Source organism: Mirounga angustirostris, unplaced genomic scaffold, assembly GCF_029215605.1.
Source record: "Mirounga angustirostris isolate CCGP_5_RB_7025 unplaced genomic scaffold, mMirAng1.0.hap1 SCAF_6, whole genome shotgun sequence".
NCBI lineage: Eukaryota > Metazoa > Chordata > Mammalia > Carnivora > Phocidae > Mirounga > Mirounga angustirostris.
Window position 1 is genome coordinate 26,083,714 of NW_026991714.1, and position 18,122 is coordinate 26,101,835.

General features: G+C 44.0%; 1 protein-coding gene across 12 annotated transcripts; it reads left to right on the top strand.

Annotated features, from left to right (window-relative positions):
* Window positions 1–438: 438 nt before the first annotated feature.
* PPP1R15B (protein phosphatase 1 regulatory subunit 15B) lies at window positions 439–16,500 on the top strand. 12 transcript variants are annotated; one of them, XR_010412218.1, is made up of 7 exons: window positions 453–2,958; window positions 9,539–9,602; window positions 11,317–11,474; window positions 11,860–11,902; window positions 12,193–12,343; window positions 12,643–12,783; window positions 14,657–16,500. XR_010412218.1 is itself a non-coding variant. In XM_064593961.1 (4 exons), the coding sequence occupies exons 1-4, from the start codon at window positions 1,045–1,047 to the stop codon at window positions 12,214–12,216; spliced, it is 1,458 nt and encodes a 485-aa protein (XP_064450031.1). In that variant the 5' UTR covers window positions 439–1,044; the 3' UTR covers window positions 12,217–13,122. The 12 variants fall into 12 exon arrangements, 3 of the variants coding, with proteins under 3 accessions (XP_064450031.1, XP_064450032.1, XP_045732938.1); XR_010412220.1 differs by lacking the exon at window positions 14,657–16,500 and having other exon boundaries at window positions 439–2,371; window positions 11,254–11,474; window positions 12,643–13,122; XR_010412221.1 differs by lacking the exon at window positions 14,657–16,500 and having other exon boundaries at window positions 439–2,371; window positions 12,643–13,122.
* Window positions 16,501–18,122: the final 1,622 nt, after the last annotated feature.

An 18,122-nucleotide genomic window follows, 5' to 3' on the forward strand; every position in this document is an offset into this window, starting at 1 on the left:
TATGTGGGTCAGATACTGAAAGCTAGGTCCTAGGCAAAGCTAGTGATTTAGAAACCCGAAAACCGAAGGGGCAGGAATGCATACGAATGACTCATTTTTCACTTAAGGTTTTGCCTCTTATTAGTCACTCCAAATTATTAGTGTCTTAACACCAGACATGTATTTACACAGTATTGCCAATTCCTATTATACTAAGACCTCCTGCGATGATCTACTTAGCACTCAACAATAGAGGAGCCCCGAAATCTGCAAGTCAAAGGTAAGTGTATACACTTGGGTGTGTATTAGGCCCTTAAAAAGGCTTCCGGGAATTCTCGTGTTATCTGGTAACTTCCCCCTCTCGCCCACAGGGCAGAGCGGGGCGGGGGACGCGGAGGCGGGGCGGTCTCCTAGGAGACCACCGGGAACAAGTGCGCACGCGTAGAGCCTCGGCCCGGCTGATGCAACCTCCGGCGCGCGGGCTGGGTCCGCCGGGAGTAAGGAAGCCGACAGGGAACCGCGCGAGACCAATGAGCGGCCGCTCGGAGGAGTCCGGAAGGGCCCGCCCGCCGGGGCTCTGCGAGTGACGTTGGGCGACGCGGGGCTGGTGGCGTAGCTAGCCGCCGTCCTTCGTCTCGTCCTCTTGCCTGTGGGTGTCCTGCTCCGCGCTGGCCCGGCGGCCATTTTGGGATTCGCTTCCACCCGCGCCCGCCTGCCCAGCCCTTCCGGGGTCGCGCTGCCGAGGGGCTTTTTTAACGGCCCGTCTTTCTGGGAAGTCGTCGCAGTCGCCGTGGGAGGGCTCTGTCTATGGTGGAGAGGCCTCGAGCGGACTAGGACATCTCGTTCCCGCCAGGATGAATGTCGTCTTGGCCGCTGCGTCCTGCGCCTGCCGTTCCGGAGTGTGGTCTGCCGCTCGCGGCCGAAGCCGCTTCCCCCTGTGGCTCTTCTCCTGGCCCGGCGATCGGCCTGGGGCCCCGACTCCGCCGCGCAGCAAGGCCAAGACTGCTTAGGCCTCTCCGAATCCCGCCCGACCTGCAGCCCCGAGAGACTGCCTAGAACAAGGACATGGAGCCGGCAGCAGACGGATCGCGGCCACGGCCGGGCTCCTGGTTCTGGCTGCTCTTTTCCCGGCGCCCGCAACCCGGCACTTCCAAGTTGCCCACACCTCCTGCCCCGGAACACTCCAGGGACCCCAGACTGGCTGCTTCCCCCCAGCCCCAGGCTCAGACCGGCTCCTGGATGAAGCTGCTTTCCCAGCTCTTCGCGCCGCTCCCCAGCTTGCTTCAGAAGCTGCTGATCTGGAGCCAGCTTTTCGGCGGGATGATTCCGACCAGGTGGCTAGATTTTGCTGGAGGCTACGGCGCTCTCAGAGCCCTGAAGGCTCGGGAGGACCCAGCCGGTCCCCCAGCGCAGAAATCTTTGAGTTCGCTGCGGCTCGACCCCTCGGACGACTCTGCTGCCCGTCCCCTCGATTGGCTGGAGGAGGGGATCCACTGGCAGTGCTCGTCCTCAGATCTAGAATTGGAACTCAAAGCCCAAGCTAGAGTTCTGGACCCTGCCGCACACGCTTTTCTGTTAGAGCAGCAGCTGTGGGGAATGGAGCTGTTACCGAGTGGCCTTCAGGGCCATCTGTGCTCTAACCGGGAACTTGGCTCTTCGCCCGCCGGCCCTCTACAAGTTCGGCGTTTCAGCAGTTTCAGCAGTTTCAGCGTCGTCTCCTATTTGTTGAACCCCACCTATCGGGACTGCCAGCCCCGGGTGGGGCTCGGCTATCAGAACAGAGTGGGAAGTGGCGAGCCTGTTGATTTCCAGACCCTCAGCCCAGAGGGCACCTGTCTGACTGAAGACCTTGATCCTCCCCACCCGCTGAAGGCAGACATCAGTTGCTCCACGCGGCAGGGATGTCCGCCTCTTTCTAGAGAGGGCCTGCCAGAAATCCACCATCTTCGCACGAAACGGCTGGAGTTCCTTCAGCAGGCCAGAAAGGGGGAAGCGTTACCCACCCCAGACCAAGATAATGGCTACCACAGCCTGGAGGAGGAACACAGCATGCTCCGGTTGGATCTGAAACCCGACGGAGATAGTCCCACACAGTGCGTTCCCTCTGTTGGAGCCGTTTCCGGAACCGCCCAGGAACCCACCGAGGGACAGATCGCATCGTTGACGAAGGAGGTTCCACTTGCTTTGGAAAAACAGGACCCCTCGGAAGGTTGTCCGTCTGGTGAGGTACCTGTGGAGAAAGAGCCTCGAGAGGACCAAATAAGTGTCGGGGACTCCTCAGACCTAGAAGATGACATTCCCATTTCCACCAGGCCAGCTTGTAGTAACAGGCTGATAGATTACATTTTGGGAGGTGCATCCAGTGACCTGGAAACAAGTTCTGATTCCGAAGGTGAGGATTGGGATGAGGAAGCTGAGGATGATGGTTTTGATAGTGATAGCTCTCTCTCCGAATCAGACCTTGAACAAGACCCTGAAGGGCTTCACCTTTGGAACTCTTTCTATAGTGTAGATCCTTACAATCCCCGAAACTTCACGGCAACAATTCAGACTGCTGCCAGAGTTGTTCCTGGAGACCCTTCTGACTCAGAGAAGGATTCGTCTGACAAGTCTGCTCTAGAGAACTCCCCCCAGACTGGAAGCCTTCCCGAGTCTCCTGACCATAGTTCTGGGGAGGAAGATGACTGGGAGTCTAGTGCAGATGAAGCAGAGAGTCTCAAACTGTGGAACTCTTTCTGTTATTCCGATGACCCCTACAACCTTTTAAATTTTAAGGCTCCTTTTCAAACATCAGGGAAAAATTGGAAAGGCGGTCGCGACTCAGAGGGGCCATCTGAGCCCACTGTGGCCATTTCTGATTGTCACACCTTACTGTCTTGTGAGGTGCAGCTGTTAGGGAGCCGTGAAGGTGAAGGTCCAGACTTGGTACCCGGTGGGGTTCTTTCTGGAGAAAGACACGCACATATCAAGAGAAAAAAGGTTTGTTTTTTTTTTTTTTTTTAACGTGCCTGATAATTGGTACTGTTTTGATACGGTTAAATACAGTAGCATGACTCTTCTGGAGGCATAGTAGAGCATATTTTTGAGGAAGGGCTCTAAGCTTCTGTACTTGGATTAAGAAATGACCCCCCCCCCCCCCCGATATAACCATCACCTGCCTTCTTCCCTTCTTGTGGAATGTTGTTCCTATCCAAATCGAAAATCATATAGATGTTAGCGGGAAAGTGTCCTTTTCATTTGGGTTTGTATCTCTGGGCTGTTTCCATATAATCTTCAACTTTCCTTTTTTACAGAACAGAAAAATCACACCTTGTGTGTACACAGTTCTTCTGGAGATTGGTCAGGTCCCGTTACAGAGTATTTAAATGGTATTAATTGTATGTCATTTGCGGACACCTTATACTTTATTTACAGGATAACAAGTGTCTTCATTCCTATTAGAGCCCAGAGGGATAATAGTACCAAGTAGCAAGTTTGCCATGAAAGAAGATACTAATTTCAGTGTAAAAACTTTTTGATGTGAACATGATTTTGATTGACAGTAATAAAACAATACAGGAAATAGTACTGCCATTTCTGAAGAATGTAATACTAGTTATCAGTGGCCACTTACAGGTTAATAATCATTTGTAACAATGATGGTTACCTCTTTGGTTTATCTTGAGTAGCTGCTTCCTGTTCCTAAGCTCGTCTTAAAACGTTTTACTCTTTCAACACATTGTCAGGTTAATCTTATTTGGGGAGGTCCTTTGGAATTGCTTTATTTTTTCCCTCTACTATTTATTCAGCGAAAGTTATTAACTGGAGAGGAATTCCCCCAAACACACAGGGTATCTTTTATTGTAGAGGGAAAGTTTCTTTAGTTTCCTGTACACTTATTTGAAAGACAAAGGAGAATAAGTTATTTTTGACCTCAGATTCTGCCGCATTAGAAAGTTTCAGGTGGACAGTGCCATAATCTGTTGGCTCCAGATGGCGAGCTTAATTCCTTTGAGATACTTCCTGGGTAGAAAATATCTCTACATGATGATAACCTTACGTCTCACCTGTAGAATAGGTCATGTTAAAAATTTAGTTCACACTTACGTAAATGCTGTCATAAAAGATCTTTTCTATTTACTCTTAAGGGGACCCTGACAAAATGACCTATTTAGTTATTAGTGAATAGGTTAAAACCTATTAGTGAATAGGTTAAAAAACCGAGGCCTGATTGGGAAGTGGAACAACAGAATGAGCATTTGGTATCTGGAGGCCTGTGTTCCCTCCCGCTGAGTGGTTAGGGCCAAGAAATTTGGAAAGACAGCCAGACCTGCAAAGTAACTTGACTTCTCATGGCCTTGGTTCACTCATTTATCTGATGGGAGTCATAATTATAAATACTGTGTGAATTATTGCATGATTTAAATGAGATGAGTGTGTAAAACTCCTCATCCATCGCCTTGCCTTTAATTGGTAGCTATTACTGTTCAGGGACCTCAGGCCAGTCTCATGTCTCATTTTGGCTTGCTCATTGAGCAAAACTGAGATGAGTCAAGTAGATGTGAGACTACTGACTGTGAACAAGAAGGAACATTTATGAAAGATTATGTCTAAACTATGGTAAAATTATTTTGGCAGCCTTTGACCACTTGCCATTCTTTAGGTATGTGGGAGTAATGGGTAGTGCGTGATTCTTAGAATGAGCCTTAAAACGCCTGTGTCATTGACATAACACGGTGCAGATTGTGGAGCCCTACTCCAGGTTTGAATCCTGATTACTACACCAGAGGGAAGCTGTATGATTGGAAACAAGTCCGTTAACCTCGCTTTCCTTATCTATCCGATGGAGGTGACAGTAGTACAGACCCTTTAGGGTTGATCTGAGGATTAAATGAGATAAAAACTATAAAGTCCTCTGAAATGAGCCTGGCATGTGGTGAACACATATAAATGCTGCTGCTGTTACTTATTTTAGTGACACAATGAGTAACTCTAGAATGCAATATCTAGTAAGAGGTTACATACCTGCTAATTGTCCTCGAGGGCATTCCGTGGCCTGATGTAAAGGGAATGAAAGGAGTAGGCCACGATGGGATTAGCTGATGTAACTATTGAACATATTTTTAAAGCAAGTATTTACTTTCGTAGTTTGCTGTGTTTGAAAGAAACTTCTATGTTAGAAATTAAGTAGGGATTAGAAGGGACTTTAACTCTTTACATGAAATCATGTGTATAGTATTTATTTATTTTTTATTTTTTTAAGATTTTATTTATTTGACGGGGAGAGACATAGCAAGAGAGCGAACACAAGCAGGGCGAGTGGGAGAGGGAGAAGCCAACTCCCTGCAGAGCAGTGAGCCCGACGTGGGGCTGGATCCCAGAACCCTGGGATCATGACTTGAGCTGAAGGCAGACGCTTAACGACTGAGCCACCCAGGCGTTCCTAGTAACATAACCTTAAAGATAGGTTAATTTGGGTGCATTTTGTTTACTAAATAATTTTTCTATAGTCTCATTACAAAAATAGTAATAAAAGTAACACTATGTGTTTATGATGCAAAAATTGGAAAGCACTGAAAAGTGAAATCGTATTTAAAAGGAAGAAGGAAGACTAGAAATCGGTGAAGATCTTGTTAAAGCTTTTGTGCTGGGGCGCCTGGGGGGCTCGGCTCAGTTGGTTAAGCGCCTGCCTTCGGCTCAGGTCGTGATCCTGGAGTCCCAGGATCGAGTCCTACATCGGGCTCCCTGCTCGGCAGGGAGTCTGCTTCTCCCTCTGACCCTCCTCCCCTCATGCTCTATCTGATTCTCTCTCTCAAATAAATAAATAAAATCTTAAAAAAAAAAAGCTTTTGTGCTGTAATAAAAGCATTGACTAATACTGACTAATAACTATTTCAAATATTTCTGGAAAATTTTTTGGGAAACATTTGTCATTTTTGAGGAAGAGTATCACAGAACTGTATTTCCCTAAGGATTAAAAAAAACAAGGACTGATAACATCAGGAAATTTTCAGTTCCCCATCTGGATTCATTTTATTAACATCAAAAGCCAAGAGGAGGGAGGCGGGATGACAGGATGAGAAATGGGAGCAGGTGTGTGTGTGTGTGTGTGTGTGTGTGTGTGTATGTGTGTGAAGGAAATCAAGATGGAGTTTGCTCACTTTTTACTGAGATGCCATCTAGTCCGTCAGAACTTACTTTTTTCTTCTGTTACAGTTGAAACCAAATACTCCTGTAAGATTTGGATATTTGATATTCTGAAAGAATTAGTAGCATAAAGGGTTAATTACTTCAGTGGTGATTTTAAGATCCTAGAGCATGATTAAAATTAGTCTTTGTCTTTATAGGTAACCTTCCTTGAAGAAGTTACTGAGTATTATATAAGTGGTGATGAGGACCGCAAAGGACCATGGGAAGAATTTGCACGGGATGGGTGCAGGTTCCAGAAACGAATTCAAGAAACAGAAGATGCTATTGGATATTGCTTGACGTTTGAGCACAGAGAAAGAATGTTCAATAGATTCCAGGAAACAGGCTTCAAAGGACTTAATGCTTTTAAGCAATGTTAAGATGATTTGACGGCCTCTAACTTGAGCATACACTACCTCTTACTTGAGAGGTTTCTTTTAAAAACAAAAAATGGCAGCTGTCCTTTTTTTTTTTTTTTAAGAGGATATGCAGCTTGGATCCAGTGACCTAGTTTAATATTTTTTTTGTAACTGATCCCACTCAGAGATGGCCAGGTTTGAAGGCAAGCCCTGGTAATGAAGGATGAGATGGTGTGATTTCTAATACTCCCTTTTTTGATTCAGTTGGATGTATTTTTGAATGTCATGTGCTTGCTGAGGTGTAAAGGGGACCTTTTAAGGTGGAATTTTGCATTTTCAAAACTGATTTCCTTGGGAAACAATATTTATAGGGTTCAAAGCCCATTTTCCATTCTAATTTAAATTATGTGTACCTGTCTGAAAACTTTGGGCTCTCCCCACCCAACATTTTAAAGTTAATGGGCTTTTATGTTTTCTCTCTCTATTTTTTATTTCAGTGATGTGGTCCTTCTAGCTTTAAGGTTAAGAAAATGATCTTGTATATGCTACCGACTTAAATTACCTTGTGTTAACTTTGTTTTTCCCTTCTAAAAATGACTTTGGATGGACATGTGTGGTGGGCTTTTATAGGTTAAATTGTACCTGAGATATTTCCAAGGACTGCCACAAAACCTTTATGTGCAGTACTCTCTGCTGCTTTGGGAAAGCTGCATCTTTCTGCCAAATTTTAACATCTCACACGTTTAACTTCTGTGCAAACTGTTTCTTGGAGAGGGTTTTGTGTGTGTGATTGTCGTTCCAGTTAAATGGTTCTTTGTGAGTTTCAACAGGTAGAAGTTGTTGTAAAAGACTCCAGAAAGTAATAGTTGCATCATAGACATTTACTTTTTAAATTGAAAAGCCAAGAATTTTCCTAGGAAGAAACTAGGAGACATCTCAGAGCAATTTGTTTTTGTTTTATATGCTGTCAACAGAAAACCAGTGTTATTAATCTCATACTTCAGCACTGGCACTTTTAAAACCTGTCAAGGTGACACTATAAACTTGGAAATGGGCACTTCTGAATTTTCCAGTTTGCAATGTAAAATAGAGACTTAATCTCCAAGTTTATTGTGTTCTACTGTTAGTGAGAGAGGTAATGACAAGGCCTATAACTTTCAGGAAAGGATGGTACTAGAGACTTAACAATAGAAAGTCTTAGTATTTTTAGCCCAGAGTTTACTTTTGAATTGAAGTTTTTGCAGTGGCTGGTTGTCCTTTGTTTGTTTGTTTAGCTCGACATGGTGTGCCTCTGTTAGGCTGAGGTTATGTTGATCCGCTTCTTACTGGTCTGTTTTTGCCCCACGTGCCTCTTGTTGCAGGTAATGGAAAACATGAGTAGAACAGGTGACCTCTTAAGTTTGAACTTGTTTCAGTGTGGGAACAAATTTTTTGTCAGAAGTGCTTGCAGAGTTACTACCTCAGTTTACAATCTACCTGGTCATTATTTTATTTCTGTCTGGTTTGCTCTAAGAACTGCCCCCAGTGATGATATATGTATTCGTACATAAACACGCCAAGAGTACAACAACTTGAAAGCTGGTCCGATTTTTGCAGAGCCCTTACTCAGCGTGTGTTGTGCACCTCCACTTTAGGTAATCGTAGGGGATGCATTTGCAGAGTCCTGCTGAAAACAGGCTGGTTTCAAGCACCAGCTGTGTCAGTTGGGAAGAAGGGATCATTTGCCTTGAAAAAAAGCTTTCTGAAAATGTATAGGCATTCTTTTAAAACCAGACTGAAGTATACTGTTTTATTTCACGGCTTAGTCTGAAATCTAGCACCTCTGCATAGTTGAAAATAATGGGATAGCTTGACATTGATTGGATTTTGGAAACTTGTTCCCTTGGGATTCCAACCTCACTACCAAATGAGTACAGTAAAAGCTTGGTGAAGAATTCTCCCATTTCCTGCCCTCCTTTAAAAGAAGTGATCGAGACAGTGACAAAAAGGACAGAAGGGGCTGTTTTTAAGTTGGACTGAAGGAGAAAAAATTCTTGTCATTTCATCCCAATCCTAGTTGTTAGAACAAAGTTAAACTTGGAAGTTGTAATTGAACATTGTACACATTTAAAGTCTTATAATGGTGCTTTAAGTATCAATGTAGCATGTGAAGGCATACAGACAGGTAAAATTTCCTTTTCTTAGTGTTGCAATGTGGTAACAGCACCTCTTCATCTTTAACTTGAAATCAAAACTATCAGATTTTATTTTTGTATAATTTAAGGGAGGTGAATTTAGGGGACTAGAAGACTAAATTGGCTTCTACAGATCCAGTGACTTAAATGTAACCAGTTTGTTGGGATTTTATAGCTAAAATTATATTTGTGTATATAACTTTAACCTGTAAATTGTAATAAATATATTTACAATTATTAAATGTTACATGATATTTTGGTTTAAGTTTATATTGTGTGTTTCCTGGTATTTTACATTAGCTTTGGACTTACTGAGCTGAATTTTCAGGATTAAATCAGGTACTTTTGTAGAAGCACTATAAACTTAGAGGTGCCGAACAAATTGCTGTGGTTTAAAAAGGTTATGGGGACATGTAAATTGCACGTCAGCTTGTTGAAGGGGAGGAATTTTAAGGGAATAAATAGGATTGCAAACCACATTTTAATAGAAAGGAGAATTTGGCTCTTAGAGTATGGAATGCCCTTCTTAGAGACTGGGGTTTTGATTCCAAAATTGGCCCCAGTCATCCACTTCTACTGAGAAAACAATAGAGTATTCACAGGAGCAGTAAAATAAATTCACATGGTGGGCTTAGCATAGCGTTTCCCTTTTTTTTTTTTTTTTAATTTTTATTTGCGACAGAGAGTGAGTGAGGGAGAGAGCATGAGCTGGGTGGAGAGGGAGAAGCAGACTCCCTGCTGGGCACGGAGACTAACATGGGGGTCCATCCCAGGACCCTGGGACCATGACCAAAGGCAGATGCTTAACCGACTGAGCCACCCAGGCACCCATACTTTTTTTTTACTATTGTTTTACAGGTCCTTCCCTAGAAGATGATGAGGACCTCCATAGCAAAAGAAAAGAACAGCACAATTTCCAGAGGTGTGCATTCATTAGAGATACTCTCCACCAAGAGGAAGAAAGGACCTCACAGAATTTTTAACTCTCTCCAGAGCTTGCTGCATACTTCCCCACCAGAACGTTAGGTTACCATATATATGGTTTGGGAGTGGATTAATTTTCAGAAATATCCCAAAGATGTTCAGGGTCCATGAAAGAGGTGACGGTAAAGCTGCATGCACTATTGCTGCTTTGAGTTACCTGCTTTTCTTTCTGTGTTTTTTTTTATTTTAAAGATCTTACTTTTAAGTAACCTCTACACCCAACGTGGGGCTCAAACTCATAACCCCGATATGAAGAGTTGCATGCTCCACCGACTGAGCCAGCCAGGCGCCCCCAAGGCTGCTTTTCTTGATGGGAGTTCATACATTGGTTCCGCAGGCAAAAACCAGAGAGGAGTCCCCAAAAAAGCTTTGAAAACTCATATGCATATTTATTCTGGAACAGTTGTCTTTATTTTTATTATTTATTTATTTAAAAATTTTATTTATCCATTTGAGAGTGAGTGAGAGAGAGAGCACGGGGGTGGGTAGGGAGGGTCAGAGGGAGAGGGAGAAGCAGACTCCCCGATGAGCAGGGAGCATGATGGGGAGCCGAATCCTAGGACCTGGAGATCATGACCTGAGTTGAAGGTAGATGCTTGACCAAGTGAGCCACCCAGGTGCCTCTATTTTTTACTTTTTAATTTTTAAGTAGGCTCCATGCCCAGTGTGGAGTGCAGGGCTTGAACTCACAACCCTGAGCTCAAGAATTGAATGCTTAACTAACTGAGCCACCCAGGTGCCCCAGGAATGGTTGTCTTCAAAAACATTTCATTTATGAGGGGGCACTTCAGTGGCTCAGTTGGTTAAGTGTCTGCCTTTGGCCCAGGTCATGATCCCAGGGTCCCCCACTCATGCTCTCTCTCTTGCTCACTCTCAAATAAGTAAATGAAATCTTTAAAAAAAATTGTTTTCATCATGAGAGGATGAGTTCTTCTTTGGATCTCAAAAGCACCATGACCTTCCTTTCCCTCTCCCTTTGCCCTTTTAATTTATATTCATTCTGACCTTGTCTTGTGAACATCTGCATCTGTTCCTTGTGTGCTGTCACCCTCACGAATCGGTAAATGCTGTGAGGGCAGGGATCTCGTGTGTCTTGTTTATGAGCCCAGAGCCTAGAACTGTAGATACTCAAAAAAGATTTGAATGAGTTAATCACTTTTTTAAAAAGTTTGTTTATTTATTTATTTTTGTAATCTCTACACCCAACGTGAGGCTCAAATTCACAAGATCAAGAGTTGTGTGTTCTTCCAACTGAGCCAGCCAGGTGCCCCGAGTTAATCACTTTCCTAAAGTCACCTCTCATATAGCCTTTACTGAGATTACATCAACACAGCCATGTCTGATTATGCTGATCATAGCTGATGTTGAATCACGGAACTGAAAAGGCCTTCCAGAGAAGTTGCAGTAAGCTCTAAATTTGTAGAATGTAATTACAAATTTCAACCTGGCTAGGGATACCGCATCAGTTAATTTGAGTGTCATTAATAAGGTGCATGAATTTCATATGTGAGCAAATCAGCTGAGACCTTCCTTTTCCAGAATTAGTATTCTGTATTAATAATACCAAAGTATTCTTCCCACAACACCAGCAGGTTCATTTGTGGCCAAAGACCGGCTGTGGGTTGCTAGAGATGTTCTGTTGATTCCACTAGATGGCGTTACCATCTCGAAGTGCCTGACGGATCCCCGTGATTACTAATGTGATGGGTGTTGCTCCCTTGGAGGTTGTTCCCTGGGTGTATAAACAAGCTGGAGAACTGCCTTGCCCTGCCCATGCCAGGCCTGCCCGTTGTGACTCCACCTTTTTGTGGTAACTGTTCCTTAAGGGAGAACCACGATTTGTAGTTGAACACAAACACGTGAATTGATGGTTCCTGCTCTCCAAGGAGGGAGGATAATTAGGAGATTAGGGGTGAAATCTAAGAGGCTATTTGCTGGGTTTTCTGGATCGGGGTTTTTCCAGTTAGGGCTTCATCTCCCTTAACTATCTGCTCAGCATTCTGCTTCCTATTGCATTCCTGTGAACCAGGGCAGTCATTCTCAGGGAGAGGAGAGACGGGGTGCCACATTGCTCGAGGCATGGAGAGTCACCATGTCTCATTACGGAGTTGTACATGGCACAGGCTTGGAAGGAGGAAAAGGGCCTAAAGAACTGCTGGGCCGGGGTCTCATGCTGTTCTCTGTTTCCCTCTTAGAGCTAGCAGCCAAGGCCAGGTGGCTACCCAGGACTGTTCTTTGGTAAGTTGGTATTGGCCCCGAGGGGCTGCCCCCAGCACACACACTTCCGGTGTGCAGATGGAAGGCCGGTGTGTGTTTGCATACAGTTTTCTCTGCCTGCAGTGGCCGGGCCATCTTTCAGCTGTATTACAGTGGTGCTCTTCCTGCCTTGTGTTTCTGCTGGATTTGACTGAGTAGCGAGCGGAGGAGATGTTTTTTGGGGTTTTGCGGGTGTGGGGGGGTTGTACCTTCAGGAATTTACAGAGGAGTTTTTTTGTTTTGTTGACTTCCGATTGCCCCATTTTTTTTAGACACCCGCCTCTGAACAGCGATGACCTTCCCCAAGACAACCTGCTGTGAGTCACAGCTTGACTGGCCTGGGGGGTGTGGCCCAGCACTGCCTAAGAGATGGATTGACTTACAGAAGAGAAGTCCTGCTGGGAAGTCAAAGGGCTGAAGCAGGTGCATGTTCTTGCAGTTAATTTCCCAGGTCATTTCAAGGGGGATGACAAGTTATGTTCAGCAGGGGTCCCTTCATATGCCTCCCATTTGGCGTAGACCCCTTCAGGGTCCATTGGGAATATTTACCTTCCTTGATCAGGTTTCATCTCCCCCAAAGGCTTCCCTGATGATGACTTCCTCTGTGTATCCTCACGGAGTTCATTACGTTGTTTTCAGTGTTACGGGCCCCTGTCTCCCTTTCTCTCACTGTTCATGTCACACTGAGTTGTAACTGTTTGCGCTTCCATTTCTTCCTACAGACTGTCCACCTCTTTGCTGGAAGGGTCCTCAGCATAGTAACCAGAATGTCTTAGGTGCACAATATACTTTGCTTTAACTCAAGTGACAATTTCCATAGCCGCCTTCTCCCAGTGGATAGGCTCCCGGCCAACACACACACAGTTAAGTAATGTATTGATTCATGTGTTTCGAAAAAGCAATTAAATGTGTGGAAAGCTCTATTTTCAATGTATACGTTATGCTTATTTATACTACTTGAGATGTTTTTGAGAAGCTAATATTACTAGTGGTGACTTTAAAACTACGGTTTTAAATCAGTTGGTGCCATATCTTCATTACAAATCTTTCAAGGAGCAGCATGAGGTTCATGGGAACTTGATCAGTGTCATGAAAGGCACTTCCTCATGGGGTAAATATAGAGCATTTCCATTACCCCAAAAAAGTTCCCTCCTGCTCTCTTTTTTTTTTAAGTAAGGTCTACATGCAACATGGGGCTTGAACTCAAGACACCGAGATCAAGAGCTGCATGCTCTACCGACTGAGCCAGCCAGGTGCCCCTCCCTCATACTCTTGTATTCAACCAACCTGCAGCTTTTAGCAGCTAATGATCTGCTTTTTATCACTATTTTACCTTTTCTAGAGATTTATAAAAATGGCATTTTACATACAGTTATGTACCCTTTCGTGTCTGGCTTGTTTAATCCAGTGTCATACTTTTGAAATTCATTTCTGGTGTTGGTTATATCGGTCATCCACCCTTTAAACTGCTGGGTAGTATCACATTGTACGATTACACCACAATTTATTCATTCATTCACTCTTAGGTGGACAGTTGGTTTGTTTACAGTTTGTGGCTACCATGACTAAAGCTGCTACGAACATTTGCGTACAAGTGTTTCTGTGGACACACATTTTCATTCCTTTTTGGCTAAATGTAGGAGTGAGATTTCTGGGTCATATGATAAGTATATGTTTAACTTTATAAGGAAACCACTTCCAGTTTTCCACAGTGGCTGTACCACTTGGTAGCAATGGCCCCACATCCTTCCTACCACTTGATATTCTAAGTCTTTAGAAGTTTTGCTATTCTAGTGGATTTATAGTGGTAATCTTACTTGGTATAAATTTGCAATTTGCATTTGATCCATAAACATAGTATATCCCTTCATTTATTTGGATCTTTTGAAATTTTTCTCAGCAGTGTTGTATATTTTTCAAAATACTGATCTTGTACATATTTTTTTACCTTTATCCCTAAATATTTCTTTTTTTGATGCTCTTGTAGATTGTACTTTTTTTTAATTCAATGTCCAATTCTTGGCAGCATTTAATATATGGAAATACAATTTATTTTTGTATATTGATCCTGTATCCTGTGACCTTAAGATTTTACACATTGATAATTATATCTTAGAATAAATAAAAAGTTTGCCTCTCTTTCCAATCTGTATCCTTTTATTTCTTTTTTCTTGCATTACTGTACTGGCTAGGATGTTTAGTACATTGTTGAATAGAAATGGTGAGAGCAAACACCCTTGCCTTGCCAGTAGGATTGGTGATTCCTTTTTTTTCATTCCTAGTGTTTGTATTTTATGTCTTCTCTCTCTCTCTCTCTTTTTTTTTCCCCCTATCAGTCTGGCTGGAGGTTTATCAGTTCTTTTTTTTTTTTTAAAGATTTTATTTATTTATTTGAGAGAGAGAATGAGATAGAGAGAGAGAGCATGAGAGGAGGGAGGATCAGAGGGAGAAGCGGGCTCCCCGCCGAGCAGGGAGCCCGATGCGGGACTCGATCCTGGGACTCCAGGATCATGACCTGAGCCGAAGGCAGTCGCTTAACCAACTGAGCCACCCAGGCGCCCTGAAGGTTTATCAGTTTTATTGATCTTTACAAAGAACCAGCTTTTGGTTTCATTGATTTTTCTCTATTATTTTGCTGTGTTTTGTGTTCTAGTCCACTAATTCCCGATTTGTAGTCCATTTCCTTCTTTCTGCCGTGAATTATGTGATCTATTTTATGTATCTCCCAATTTACAGAAGAAGAACCTGAAGCATCTTAACCTACCCAAGATTACACAGCTAGGAAGAATGACAGAGAACGGGCAGTTACACCCAGCCTGGCTCCAGAGTCCCTGTTTCACTCCTTTCAGGAAATCTTCATAGATGAGATGGAAATAGGGTTAGAGTTTGGAAAAAAGAGTACTCAACTGGGTAAGTGTTGGGGAAAGGGAGCAGTTAAAGGATAGGGAGGCAAAGGACATTTCAAGTAGGAAAAATAGCTTTAGAGAAAATGTAAAAATGGAAGAATACAGAATGCATGTTGGGGGAATGGCTAATAGGCGAGTCAAGCCAGGGTATGGGTTGTTTGGGATGGAGAAATGTAGTGGAGGATAAAGTTTTTACTCTAAATGATAGAGTACTTTGAAGGTCATGCTAAAATTTGGTCCATTTCGTTCTACATGAGACAAGCCAGCAAAGCAGTGACATGGTCAAACTGGTTATTTTGGATTACCTCTCGGGTCATTTGGTGGATGGATTGAACTGAGGAGAAACAAGAATGGGTCAAGCAGAATGTTCTTGTACAAGTATATGTATGAAGTAATGATGTGTCAGCTTTACTGTCTTTGGTGACAGAGGAGGGTGATGTTATTAATTGAGCTAGGGAACTCTGAAAGAGGAGTATTTTGGGGGGGGAGATGTAAGAACTCTGCTTTACATGGGTAACTGACCATTTTTAGCATCTTCTCCATCTGCAGGAAGCAGCCAGGTGAGCCATCTAAGGGAGATTTTGTAGGGTAGTTCCAGTGGAGGAGGGAAAGAAAGGAAGGGCTTAGGTAAAGAGAGATGGAATTCATAGACCAAAAGCAGGTTTGGAACGATTTCCCTGAGCAGAAAATAGCATGGGGGTTTTGAGAGGTCTTATGAGTGGCTTGGATCAGCATTTTGTTCCCACAAAACCCCCACTCAACTGCCCTATCCAAACTTTCCCCCAAGTACAAGCTTGGCCAAGAATCAGCTGACTCTTCAAGGAACTGTGACGGCTTGAGCCAGGAGCATTATAGGAGGTGGCCAGAGTGGACAGAAGATTAAAGGGTCCTTCCTAGATCTTTTGGACTCCCGGAAGCTCCTTATGACTCTAGAGGTTGGGGGAGTGCCTCAGTAGTGATTGGAGATCAAATTTTCTGCCACCCTAGTGGGATGAAGACCCAGAGCAAATCACATTTTATTTAAGAAAATAAAAGATTATGAGGTGTCTGTTTGGCTCAGTCAGTTGAGCATGCAATTCTTGATCTCAGATCTCTGCAACTCTTGATCTCAGGGTCATTAGTTCAAGCCCCACGTTGGGTATAAAACTTAGTTAAAAAAAAATAAAAGGAAAAGAAAAGGTTATGACATTTCTTACTCCCCAGCATACTCATAACTGTTATGACTACTTAGTTTAAAAGCTTGATTTATGTATCTCTCAGTAAACCATAAACTCCTAAAAAAATCATAACTTACTTATGAAAGTGGGCCCAGTGCCTAGCCAGAGCTTGGTTGACTCTCATTAATATTTGTCCATTCAATATCCTTTATGAGCAAAGTGAGAGACCCTGTACTATGGCTGAATATTCTTTTATTCAGCAAAGATTTACTGAGTACTTACTGTGTGCTGAGCCAAGAGCTGAGAACACAGATGTGAACAAGACTGGCAAAGTCTCTACTCTAAAGCTTACATCTTAGATGGGGGAGTTGATACACACAAACAAAAAAAATGGAACAAGATAGCGTCAGGTGGTGATATAAGCCTTGAAGATAATGGAAGAGAAAGATCCGATAGGGAGAAACTTGGGGAATGACTCTGGACATAGTCATGAGGGTAACTTTGATCTCATACCTGAATGGTAGGAGGGAGTGAGTCATGAGGTGATGGGGGGAAGGGAGGGATGGTAAGAAGGGGGAGTGAACTAGGAGACGATAGTGGATGGGAAGCAAGGGCCAGATCATGTAGAGCTTACAGAGGAAGGAAATTTGGGTTTATTCTAAGTGTAATTGGAGTGTTTGAACTGGTAAGCGTGGTCCTATAATCATATTTTCTCTTTGTAAAGATCCTCTGGCTAGTGTGTGAAAAATGAGTGGGCCAAGTAAGGAAGGAGAGAGACCAGATGAAGAGGGTATTGAATGGTCTAGGTGGAACATGATGGAGGCTTGGACCAGGTGGCAGTGGAGGAGGAAAGAGGGTATATCTGGATGGAGATCCAGTCGATTCGACATAGAATGTGAGGAAATGGAGGAAATCTTGGGTGACTCCTAGGTGAGATGACCAACCGTCTTGGCTTTCCTGAGACTGAGGAGTTTCCTGGAATAGGGTTTTCAGGGTTAAAACAAGGACAAGTCCCAGGCAAACCAGGACAGGTGGTCACACTACTCCTAGGCTTTTGGACCAAGCAATGGGGTGATTATTGATTGTGCCATATACTGAAATAAAGAACACTCCAGGAGAACAGATTTGGAACTGTAAATCAAGAGTTCTATTTTGACCACATTAAGTTTGAAATACTTATTAAACATCCATGTGGAGGAGTAGACAACTGGATATACGTATCTGAAGCCCAACGGAGAGGTCAGACTCAGATAGAAATCTGGGAGCCAGCAGCATGTAGATGGAATTTAACACAATGGGGGAGATCACCTAGGGAGAGTGTGTAGGTAGAGTACAGAACCAGGTTGAGGGTGAAGTTTGGATTCTCCAACATTTTGAGGTTAAGCAGAGGAGAAGCAGTTACCCAAGAGATTAGGAAGGAGTAGCTAGTGAAGTGGGAGGTAAACCAGGAGAATGTGGTGTCATGAAGGCCTAGAGGAAAAAAAGAGCTTCATGAAAGGGGGAGTGGCCAAACAGTGCCGAGTAAAATGAAGACAAAAAAGTGGATTTAAAAGACAGTTCCTGAAAAAAGAGAGAGAGAGAAACCAAGAAACAGACTCTTAACTATAGAGAACAAACTGGTGGTTACCAGAAGGAGGGGGGAGGAGGTAGGTAAAATAGGTGATGGGGCTTAAGGAGGGCACCTGTCCTGATGAGCACAGGGTGAGTCACATAAAAACAGGGAAGGAAGGAAAGAAGGGAGGGAGGGAGGGAGGGAGGAAGTCTGCGCTCCCAAGGAGTGGGGCGACAGGAGCGTCCATTGCCATACAGGGATGACTAGCACAGGACGCCGGGCAAGTGCAGGGGGCTCCTCTCTGGGCTACGCCTTGCAGGAAAGTGGAAGACAAGAGCAGACAGAGAAGGGTTCTGCAGGTGGAGGAGGCCCCCAGGCACATAGGCACAGGCAACAGTAGGGGTTTCGGGATGGCTGGGGCAGAGAGTGCAGAAACAGAAGGTGGTGCCCAGGGCAGGGAGGAGGGAGGGCTGGAGCCCCAAATGCATTACCCAAGATGAGAGCCCAAAGTGTCTGTTGGGCTTCACAGCCCGGAAGTAAGTGCTTATCTTTGCCAGACTAGTTTTAGCCCTTTTCTTTCTTTCCTT

Excerpts from the sequence above, each read along its gene's own strand:
- PPP1R15B (XM_045876982.3), top strand. The coding sequence starts at position 1,045 with ATGGAGCCGGCAGCAGACGGATCGCGGCCACGGCCGGGCTCCTGGTTC. Across the intron at positions 2,959-6,305 it reads CACATATCAAGAGAAAAAAG|GTAACCTTCCTTGAAGAAGT; the intron begins GTTTGTTTTTTT and ends TTGTCTTTATAG.